The following is a 12,472-nucleotide window of genomic DNA, read 5'->3' on the forward strand; positions in this document are numbered from 1 at the left end:
AGTTCGATAAACGATACTGCTTTAGGAAAACCAAATGCATTTAACACACTGAAATCAAGGAGGATAGGTAAGCTTTCATTGTGCTCAAGGCCATTGCCCAGAGATCCAATATTAAACGCAGCAATTAAAGAATAGTTTCCTACAACCAGGTAGTTAAAAAAGAAGGCTTCGTATTAAAGGGGCATGAACAAGATTTCAACTGAAAATTTTCAAATTTTATTGTACCATTTTCAATGTTTACAATGCTTTACTTGTAATAATTGTAATTCGCTGTTGTGTCCTTTACTTTGTTGATTTCTGTAATCTTCATGTATCTGCTCTCCTTTAGACTTGTATACAGTAGTTCCGGTGCATTCTAGCTTGTGTTCAAAGATAAAGCAGTCATGATACAGTTACATGTAGGTATTTAGAAGAGAGTTCATGAAATTAGTAACAGGTAGGAATGCGAAGCTGAAATGGAAATTAGAATGACTGATGGCGACAAACGGGAAATCTCCGCATTCTTTGACCGTGCAATTTAAACATTCTAAATCCTATTAAAGGATAGAAAAAGAAAACAGAATTATGAAAACTGAAGGCCAGATATTAAAAGACAAAGAATGCTTGCAATCCCGTCATCTATATTTGTAGTTAGCATATACATAGACTCGTGGTCTAATACGATCAAAAATTGTTAACCTAATAACAATTCATCAGATATTAGCTAAGTACTTCGTTACTAGCTTGAAAATACGGATGTATATCTAATTGCTGTTATAAAATTTAGAAATTCATTTCAAAATTAAGGATTATCTCCCTCATGCATTGCTCTTCTCCTTGGACGAATTTGGCTCCACTTGTTTGGCACGCTGTTTTTGGCTATATTTAGATCTAAAACTTCATAGTTATTTCTGATTTCAAACATTTCGGTTGAGCATCACTGAAGAGACATTATTTGTCGAAATGCGCATCTGGTGCATCAAAATTGGTACCGTATAAGTTTTTCATATTCATACATGTATCTCGATTTGATATATCCATGTGAACTCGAAATTGAAGACACCACAGAGTCATACACGTCTGCTTCATACTTAAATATTTTATTGAAATAGATATTAATGGCAGACTAGCAACTTAAGGTTGATCGATCCTCATGTGACGTCATAGGTTTTTGCAAAAATCTTAATAAATTAAACTTTGCGCATGATAGAAATATATCTTTCTGAGGAATATTATTCACAGGATATAATAAAAAATCTGGTAAAATATTAATACTGAAAAAGTTTATATTTTCCATAGATAATCAATTATTTATGATTTTAAAAATGTTGTCAAGAGCAATAATTCCTGTGCTGGAATTTCCTCAATTGGATGTCTATTATACATCGGTTTCTCTAATATCCATGATTAACTATACATATTTATGAATTAGCAGTTTTTTTTAAAACTGTTGATATTTAAATTTTGTCATTTCAACAAGTTTTTATCTATTCTTATTATTCTGTTTAACGAAAATGTGTGATTTTCTGATGTTGATATATACAATGTACTTCTGTTTTTGTATGTCTGACATCTTTTAAAAGGTGGCAACATATACATTTTTTTTGGTTATTAATTGAATTAAACTATATTGAGTGGAAATTAATAAAGTTTTTCCACTTTTAACCATTAATATTGATAAGTCACAAGAGGATGGAACTACCTTAAACGTTACGATAAATGGGATGATTTCAGCTTCTCCATCGTCACCTTCCCATATTTATGTAGCAATATTCCATTATCACCTACATATGGTGTTTATATCTCTCAACTGATTCGATATGCAAGAGCTTGTTCTGCGTATAGTTCGTTTTTAAATCGAGGCAAGCTACTGTCAAACAAGTTGATGGTACAGGGGTTTCAACAGTCTCGATTGAAGGCAGCATTCTATTGTTGTTATAACGATATAGTTTGTCAATACAACCTATCATTGGGTCAAATGCTGTCTGACATGTTTGATACCGATTGTTAGGTCGTTCTTGGCACAATGACTTGACTACGAATAACTCCGTTTACTTGATCAGGATATAGGGCTCACGCGGGTGTGACCGGTTAACAGGGGTTTCTTACTCATCCTAGGCACCTGATCCCACCTCTGGTGTGTCCAGGGGTCCGTGTTTTCCTAACTATCTATTGTGTATTGCTTGTAGGAGTTATGGGATTGATTGCTGTTCGTTATCTTCACCTTGCATTGAACAATGTTCGTTCTCTTCACCTTTCACATACTGACAACGTATGAAAAATGTATATTTTAACATGTCAATATAACCTAGCCACCACAGTCTAACACATTGCTCTGAAGAAAACTGCTTCTACCATGAATTTGGATGATTTAAGCACTGCATAACTGCACGTAACATGCCAAGCTGCTCTCCCTCGTAAAATGGATATTTAAAATGCTATCCATCCTTCTGGGAAACAATATGTTTAAGACTAAAGCAACTATACTTTGTCATATTTGAAATGCAATTGCAAAGAGTTTGCATCTGTTATATTCCCAAATATGGGAATCGCATTCCTGGTAACTATCTAACAACATGTATGATCATGAAGAGAAATTACTTATTAGTATATGTATGAGCGCCTATACAATGTCATATTCAAAAAGGCCGTAATATGTGTTTTCATCCGATATATTTCCAGAAATTCTAAATTTTTCACCCACGCCTGGAGTTGTTACGGTTGCCCACCACTCGTTTCCCTCTTGTTTCATTTTCGTTTCAGCGACCATTGCGTTAAGGACTAGCGGCGACTGAAAGCGGCAAGTTACGCTTGAATTTACCGGAAGTTGTCCTTCTAAAGGTTCAATCAGTTTACAGCGGTATTTCTGGGTAGAAGAATAAGTTGTAGGATAAGGTAGGCCTGGGTCTGCTGGTTTTGTACAATCAATTAAAAAGACAGCCATTTCATGATACTTTTCATCTCCTTCAACTTTTTGACACAGCACTTGTAACTTGTACAGATCTCTATCGGGAAAGCAAGCTCGAATATTTAATTCGTTATCAGTGCCGGAAACCAGACAATATCTCCTTTTATCTCCAGGCAGTTGTTTTGTAGCAGGCTCAATTCTAGCGATAGTTGGGAGGTTTCTGGTTGTGTTCAACTTTAAGTCAAAGTACCCATTTTCACTTCGCAGTTTTGTTGGTATATTGTACCTATCCGCTGCTTGGAATCCATTTTCAAATGCCTCCAAACTCATTCCCCACATCTGTCCATGATTGAACGGGTATGGATTGCTATCGGTAGTAACATTTGAAAATTTGATTACGTAACTCATCAATTGGCCATGTGATTTTTCTAATTGGTCGATTTTACCATAAACGTTCAACTGGTACGTGCCATTTGAAGGAGGTCGAAGAGAAACGGCTATTGTTTTCGGATTTTCTCTCCGCAGGAATGTGTATTCATCAAACGATTTTCCAGTTTTACAATTGTAAAACTTCACACCTGTACTACAGAGACGCTCCATTTTATCTTCAATAACAATATCCACCTCTTCATGGGCCTCTATGACACCCTCAGTGTGTGACAAGGGAGAAATGTCCCACATCAATGCATTCTTCTCTAATTTTAGCATTTTGTTGAATTGTTCTAAAGTAATGGGATGATCAAGAAGCTGCCATTTGTTGCAGTACTCCAGGTCACCAGATTTCCACGGAAAATGGGCAGAAATGAAATGCTTAGGATCTGTTAGAAAATAGAAATCACTAAAACATTTTTGAAATTCCCCGCTTTGGTCTTTATATCCAGCCCCCCAAGTGCACTCCACAAACCTCCAGGAGTTCTCAATGAGAACTGCGTTCCATGCATGGCCGGTTTGTGTTGTGGATGTAAAAGGTCTTTCAGGTGAATATCCATTTGCTTTCGAAAATCCCGAAATTACTTTCACTGAGAGACCAGCGACTCTGAAATTGAACAAGAATGAAGAATATAATATGACATGGCCTCAGAAAATTTCTTTACAAACATAACATAGCCTCGGAAAAATGACTTTACAAACATGACATGGCCTTAGAAATTGACTTTAAATGACTTTACACACATGAAAGGGCTTGAGAATAATTACTTCACGAATGAAAAACGATGATAACAAACAGTGATCAAACTCATAACTCCTATAAAGAATACAAAATTAAGATTAGGGTAAACACGGACCCCTGTACATACCAAAGATGAGAATTATGCCAAGGGCTCAAAATATGACTTAAGAGATTGATTTTACCGATATGTTTGCTTGTATTTATAGTTTTTATTACATATGTTTTTGCTATCTCCATGATTGTTTAATGCCTTAGGAACTGCATCGTTCTCCTCGGTCACGTTGTAAATACTACTGTGGGTCCCATACTGCGCCTTGGGATTTATATCCACATTGGTATTTCATCGAGGCAGGGTACTGACAAACAAGTTGATGGTGCAGAGCTTTCAATAGTCCCGTTTAAAGTCAGGACTTCGCAAATTCTATGGTCGTTACAACGATCTAGTTTGCCAATACAACCTATCATTGGGTCAACTGCTGTCTGACGTGTTTCATACCGATTGTAAGGCCGTTCTTGGCACACTGATTTTGACTGCGGATAACTCCGTTTACCTGATGAAGATATAGAGCTCACGGCGAGTGTGACCAGTTGACCGGGGATCCTTACTCATCCTAGGCACCTGATCCCACATCTGATATGTCCAGTGTTTGTCTTACCTTATTTTGTATTGCTTATAGGAGTTATGTGATCGATCACTGTTCGTTATCTTCACCTTTCATAACTATTTCGGTTTTGTGTTGCTGATATGAAGCCACGATGACCTTAATAATGATAATATCCTTTATTTATACAGGATTGCACAAATAGTTTTACAAACTAGTTTACATTGTGGTCCTGTCTTTTACATAATTATATCCATATCTAGAACATATTACAAAACAGGAAAACATCACAGTTTATATACATACAGATAAGAACTACCTAAAAAGAGACCATAACACATGAGGATAATTGATAATCAAAATAATATTTAATTTAGAAGTTGTCGTAGTTGTGCATATTCTAATAAGATATGGTCATAAGTTCCATAAACTTGCTGTTGAAATGATAAAAGAGCTTCTAAATTATTCTGTTTTGGCTCTTGTAATATAAATAAGATCATTTCATTCACAAATCAAAAAAACATTCAAATACTCTGGATTTATACGATGTAAAACTTTAAACACAAGAATAATTTTTCGATATATAAAATACTCAGACAACGGCATCCACCCAAATTTGATAGCATAAATAAGTTGACACTGCATGAGGTACTTTGATGTTTAAAAGGATCATTGCTGCTCTCCTCAGTAATTTAAAAAGCCTATCAATATTTGTCTTGTACTTGGCATCATGCCATACTGTACAATGAGGAAAACAAGAGGTACTGTGAGCAATGCTCAATAAGAATAACCCCCGCTTACCCCAATCTTCAAAAGGATGTTGTTAATAGATATGAATTACCTCTTTCCTGAGTGTAAAAAAGAAAGGGCACGACAAAACCTTGGATAATCTCTTCTCTAGGGAGAAATGGATAAGAGATGAAACCATATTGCTACTTCGATGTCCAGTGTGCTTGACCTTTGACCTTTTGACCCCAAATTCAATAGGGAACATTTTCGTCTCATGGGTAGTTTATATGTATGATATGGTGACTGTAGGTGGAAAGGGTGATGCTTTAGAGCCCAGAAACCATTTTGCTACTTCGATGTCCAGTGTGGTTGACCTTTGACTTTTTTACCCCAAATTTGATAGGGTTCATTTTCGTCCCATGGGTAGTCCATATGTATAATATGGTGACTGTAGATGGAAAGATAACGTTTTAGAGTTCGTAAACCATATTGCTATTTCGATGTCCAGTGCGCCTGACCTTTGACCTTTTGATCCCAAATTCGATAGGGAACATCTTCGTCCCATGGGTAGTCCATATGTATGATATGGTGACTGTAGGTGGAAAGGATAATGCCTTAGAACCTGAAAACCATAATGCTACTTTCATGTCCTAAATTATCCCTAGATTTGAAAAGCGTGATTTTACAGAAATTTCATCCATACCTGTAGCTTTTGAACTTGACATGCTTTTAATTTATTTCTTCAAAAATTCTAAAGATACATTTCGGTTGAGCATCACTGAAGAGACATAATTTGTCGAAATGCGCATCTGGTGCATCAAAATTGGTACCGTATAAGTTTTACATTATGATCCCTGTATCGAGGCCTCTGCTGGTGGACTGTTAGTCCCCGAGGGACTCTACAGCCCAGTAGCTAAGTACTTCGTTACTAGCTTGAAAATACGGATGTATATTTAATTGCTGTTATAAATTTTAGAAATTCATTTCAAAATTAAGGATTATCTCCCTCACGCATAGCTCTTTTCCTTAGACGAATTTTACTCCACTTTTTAGGCACACTGTTTTCCCCTAAAATAGCTCTAAAACTTCATTGTTATTTCGGATTTCAAACATTTCGGTTGAGCATCACTGAAGAGACATAATTTGTCGAAATGCGCATCTGGTGCATCAAAATTGGTACCGTATAAGTTTTACATTTGGAATTGTGGATGAGCCTTTTGGCATTAGTTGTTCAATTTTCGGGAGTGAATCGTCAAGTTCGTCGCAAATTTATAAGCTATGCAACAAAGGAAATCGTTGAAGGCATATGCAATTTTATAGGAGTCTAAAACAACTTCGCTATCAATTTCTAGATAGGACGCTGATGTGCCTGTGTGTTTGGAGGATAAAAAATGTTTTAATTTTGTCCGCATATTCTTGAGTTTGTCACTGCATTAATTTATTACATTTTCAACAAATTCCCGTTTAGCATCACCGATTACTTTTACAACACGGTTCCTTGTTGATCGATATAAGATCCAGTCCAATTCGTGGCGAGATCTTAAAGCCTTCCGATAGAGATAATCCCTTCGACGAATTTCAGATAGAGCATCATCGTTATCCATTTTCAGAAATAGGCCCGGATACGGCCCTCTTTTACTGTAATACATTTGTCGACAATTATCATAAAATGTTTCTTAAATGTTGACCATATTTGATTTACACTGTTAAATAATCTAATGTTGTTCCATTCAACACCCCGTAAATACCTACGAAAATCATTTTGTGTTTAAATTCTTCTGATCTCTGCATTTCACATATATATATGATCATTTTTCGTGTCATACTTATTTTTCTTTCGGACTACATATACTAGGAGATGAATCCTCAGACCTATTGGCACTACACCGGGTGAGTTGTGAACATCGCGCACGTTTACGTACGGACCTATTGGCACTACACCGGATGAGTTGTGAGCATCACGCACGTTTACGTACATGTAGATGTGATGTATGAGCGTGCTGGAATCTTTTGTAAATCGAGGATGGGGGTCCGTAATAGTGTCCTATTAGCCAAATGTTTCAATGGATCGTCTAGATTTACTGTTTTCAATTGGACAATAATGAAGTTATATCTTCGATGTACTCCTCACAATTTTCGAGCCATTAGGTTTTTTAATCGGCTGGTCGATACACAACCCCAACATTTATCGTCGGAGAGTCCATCAATTTAATATCCGTAATAAGCATTTCAAAATTTTCACACTTGCAGACATTTTTGATTGCCCATTTCTCTTTAATGTTCATTAGGACCCCTCCACCATGTCCATTGCGATCTCTGCGTACAATGTGGTAGAAATTTACCTGCATTTCAGAATCCATGATATTTGAATCTAGTTTACTTTCAGAGATTGTCAGCACATCGTAAATCCCATCTATCAGTATAATTCTTATTTGGTCCAGTTTATGCATTAAACCTTCCTCAGTTTCTAACTTTACAGAGATCTCTTTTCGCGTACAGAAATGGGAAAATAAGGTTTGGTACAGTATTGCCATCTCATATTCACATCCAATGGATTACGTAACCAAAATTGTTTGTATGTTCTATTAGAAAACCTTTCACTCATGTAGAGACGTTGCAAGCTTTCAAAAGTGAGGAACCATAAAATTTGGCCTACATGTATGCATGGCTCACAAAGTCATAGCAGTAAAGATTTTTATCGTGCCTCCGTACTCGAGAGACCTATAATTTTCACTTTGAAATGTCCGAAGCTTGGCGAAGGAACAGTTAGAAATGCATATGCTGTAGGTTCGACGGGGCGTCGAGATCGAGATTCCAACCCGGGACTTTTGGTTGAGAAGCAAGTGTCCTTACCACTACACTACCGCGACCGGTGAAACTAACAAGAGGCCCATGGACCTTAACAGTCATCTGAGTATCATAGCCCATCAAAGGAGTCTCATATTTGCATTTAAGCCTCAATATGGAGTCCTTTGTGCACATGTTTATGATCTTTCAAAATATGCACACAATATCAAGTCATTTACAGAAGAAGGAAAAATTGAAGTTAGAAAAATTAAATCATTTTGACATCCCCCAACTCCCTCCTCCAAGAAAAAGTACCCTGACCCATGAATTTAAAAAGTGGACATTACGGACATAATAACCATTTATTTAATTCATCTCACATGAGTGAAAGTAGAGAAGAAAAAATATGTCTATACATTTTTATGATGTGGCCATATTGGCCCTGCTCAAGGGTCTCAACCCCTGATCCAGGAGCTATGAATTTCACAATTTAGATTGATTGATTGATTGTATCTTGCTTAACGTCTCACTCGAGAATTTTTTACTTATATGGAGACGTCACCAAGACCGGTGAAGGGCTTCAAATATAGACCTATGATCTGCGCTTACGGCCATTGAACAGTGGGTGTTCTTTAGCGTGCCACACCTACTGTGACACGGGTCATCCGTTTTTAAAGTCATTTCCGAGGACCCGTGACATTCACACCTAATGCCGAGCGTTTGGCGATGGAACTGTCACTACCTATTTTAACGACTTAGGTCTGTCGCGGCCGGGATTCGAACCCCGGCCTTCCGCATGCGGGGCGAACGCTCTAACCTCTCGGCCACCGCGGCGGTCCACAATTTAGAAGAAAGCTTCATAATCGTGCATTTAGTTTTTCTCAAATATATATCTGGCAGTATAGAAGAAGATTTTCTGAGACTTCATATATGTTCACTATATGGTCATATTGGCCCAACCCTAAAAATTGAACCCCTCACCCAGGAGCCATGAATTTCACAATTCTGTTAGAGAGCTTCATAATTTACGTTTTGAAAGCAGTCGCAACCAAACATGAAAATATTCTGAAAGAAGAATGCTCTAAAGAGGAAAACTTACCTGCACATTTCTTCAAACAAATTGGCATATCCACCGCATACCGATAACCCTGATTTCAGAACAGATTCAGCATCGACTGCGTTAAACCGCTCACGAACCAATGATTCCATGTCATACCTGAAATGATACACATGAAAAATATAAAGTAGGAAATTTATATAAATATTATGCATTCGTTCTATTCTTAATTTTCTATCATTAGATTATTATGTTCCTTTAGCAAATAAACTCCTGTATATTCAATGATAATTGTTTTGAAATAGGTGAATAAGTATTCACTGTATATTGCACGCTATCCACACATAGAAAGCCCAGACTTTGCCTTTCTCTGAGTTGGTCAACTTCAGCAGGTATTCTACTAATGTCTCGACTGATTTTAGTACAGCTTGTGGTGCCTTGAAAAGTCGAAGTTGATTCCAAATCAAATAAATCTAACATTTAGAAAATTAAAGAAGTCAATAACAATATATATTATTCCACTTCTGGACAACTAACCTGTGAAGCATGTAGTTCTATTGCAGAAAAATCGTCCTTCGTCTCCTTTCGGATAGTTTCACTGAATGCTAGTTTTTCATCAAATCTATCGTCTTTGATGTAATTTTTTTTATCTACATACATGTAAAATATGCGTTAGCACTTTACATTTTGCAATGAAAGAGTTTTTATATAAACACATACAACCACGCATCTACATATGCACGGAAACTTACCATAGTCGTCTGTTCTTTCTTTTATTATCTCTTCAGATTCGTTAGTTTCCGGTTTGCATGATTGATGCTCATCTGCGTTTTTGTATTTTTCCTCCAAATTGTCAGTTTTTTGTAGACCTTCATTTTCCCCTTTATACTTTGTTTCATCATCTTTTTCCTCAGTAGTGTGGACCACTCCTATCAATCTTCCAGATCTTCTGTCTTCCAAAGTTTGAGGTTGCGTTTGACCTTTTGTAAGTTGCTCAATTTCTTTTACTTCAAATAATATGCCTTTTTCCTCCAAATTGTCAGTTTTTTGTAAACCTTCATTGTCCCCCTTATACTTTGTTTCATCACCTTCTTCCTCAGTAGTGTGGACCACCCCTATCAATCTTCCAGATCTTCTGTCTTCCAAAGTTTGAGGTTGAGTTTGACCTTTTGTAAGTTGCTCAATTTCTTTCGCTTCAGATAATATGCCTTTATGCACTAAAGATAACAAAATGAAAATGCAGAAGATAAGAATAAATATATATTTAATAGAAGATGTTGCTAAATAATTTCTGAACAAGAATTTGTCGTACTTCTTCCATTCCCGACAATTTTCTGTTCCCATTGTGTGTACAACCACGAGTCTTTTCATCGTTGTTCAACAACAGGCCATATACTCACCTTCCGTATTCTCAATATTTTTGTCATGCTTGGTATTCGCTTCACCACATTGCAATTCTGTTGAAACTTCTAGAGCGCTTTCCCGATCTTCTATAGAGATGAATTTTATCACACTTTCATTAGGAGAAGTTTTCTTTTGTTGAATTTCCGAAATATATTCGATAGGGTGAACTCGAGTCGATATACAGCAGCCCATGTTTGAATGAATGCGACTAAGACTTCAAACGTTCTTCAAGACCACTGATTATATAACGCGAATATATACAGTGTGTTGATAGCAATGTAACCTAAACCTAGGTGAAACAAACATGATAAAAATCCCACAACAATTGTACAAAATGGATCAACCTATATTTCACTACAGTACTGAAACCATCTTTTATAAAGTGTTTTATATTGTTTCTTGGTTTCCCGACTTCCATGATGACAACAGGATCGGGGCTGTTTGATGAGAAATTTCATTTCTGAAACTGCGACCAGACAATCGACATGCCATCAGCACTAACAAGCTACTATGGGAAGTTGACGATGGAGAAATTCATGTCACCCCGTTTGCCATAAGGCCGAGTTGTTAGTTTGCTGTTAACATCTGTTTGATAAAGTATCCAAATATGAAGTAGATGCCGATGACTCTCGTGTCTTATGATGCATCTCAATATAGAATAGCACTTCAGATTATCAATGTGAAGTGGATACATTCATCAGTGGAGAAGCGAACAGCAGAAGTTGTTGAGAGAATTCAAGATCACCAAGAAATAGTCACAATATACCACAACTACTAGATGACCCCACTGCACCAGTTGAATTTTATGAGTGGGCATTATCTACAAGTGAACCTTCAATGCAATACCCCAGTTGAAGTTTTATTATTATTTCAGGTAAAATCGATATGAAATAAGTAATCCAAATTGTTTGGTTAATCTCTCGCTGAAAAATGTATTATCCCCGTTGCGCACACCTATTACACAAAGTCTACTAGCCAAAAAATATCTGCTGTGTAAATCTGCTAAAACTGACTGTATCGCTTCCGGTTTTTCATTTTTAACCGATGTAAAGAGCAGAGAATGTAAACAAACTACTGTACAAGTAACTCAAGATCACTTAGACGTATGGTATCACAAAAAGAATCTTAATCAATTATATTTTTTCAAGAAAAATATATGATTTACCAAAGTAGGGTTGAGAATAAATTGAATTGAATCATGTTTATTTTTGTTTAGCTGTAACTATGATATTTCCTTTAATATGGTGAACTGTTTCTTGCCGAACTTATGAAATATTTCCAGAATATGTGCTTTTTCAAGAAAAATCTGAGACTATATCCCAGAATTGGGATGAAATACAAATCAAATTGAATTATAATGATTTCGTTTGATGTTTTACATTGAATTGTAAAATACGGCATTTCGTTTACTTTGGTAAAATGTTTCTAGTCAAATTTAAGAATTTTTTCAAGAAATCTGTCCTTAAAAAATCCGAGATTTTACCCCAAACCTGGGATTCAATACAAGCTCAATTGAATTAGTATTATAATTTTCGTTTGCTATTTCAGACTGAACTGTAAAATATGTGTTGTTTATTTTATTTGTCTCCTTTACAAAGGTAGAAAAGATTTCTAGAAATCAGAGAATTTTTTGGGCGGTTTTTCATGTTTTTGTCCCGAAATGTTTAAAATATACGAATATTTCTACAGAAATATCCAAAAAAGCATTATATCCTACTGCAGAGGAAAAAAAACTAGGCTTTTGATTGGACGACAAGCTGGGAATATGAGGCCATGTACCCTGCCAAGAATAGATGAGATACAAATGGCTTCGATAGAGAAAAGGTCAAGATAAC

At 36.2% G+C, this 12,472-nt stretch overlaps 1 protein-coding gene across 1 annotated transcript; it reads right to left on the reverse strand.

Moving 5' to 3' along the window:
- Window positions 1-1,315: 1,315 nt before the first annotated feature.
- LOC125647440 (kyphoscoliosis peptidase-like) lies at window positions 1,316-11,080 on the reverse strand. The gene is made up of 6 exons (XM_048874115.2): window positions 10,634-11,080; window positions 9,986-10,450; window positions 9,771-9,883; window positions 9,555-9,670; window positions 9,276-9,392; window positions 1,316-3,923 (listed from the first exon to the last, which is right to left on the reverse strand). The coding sequence occupies exons 1-6, from the start codon at window positions 10,827-10,829 to the stop codon at window positions 2,603-2,605; spliced, it is 2,328 nt and encodes a 775-aa protein (XP_048730072.2). The 5' UTR covers window positions 10,830-11,080; the 3' UTR covers window positions 1,316-2,602.
- Window positions 11,081-12,472: the final 1,392 nt, after the last annotated feature.

The sequence above is a fragment of the Ostrea edulis genome, chromosome 6 (assembly GCF_947568905.1).
Source record: "Ostrea edulis chromosome 6, xbOstEdul1.1, whole genome shotgun sequence".
NCBI lineage: Eukaryota > Metazoa > Mollusca > Bivalvia > Ostreida > Ostreidae > Ostrea > Ostrea edulis.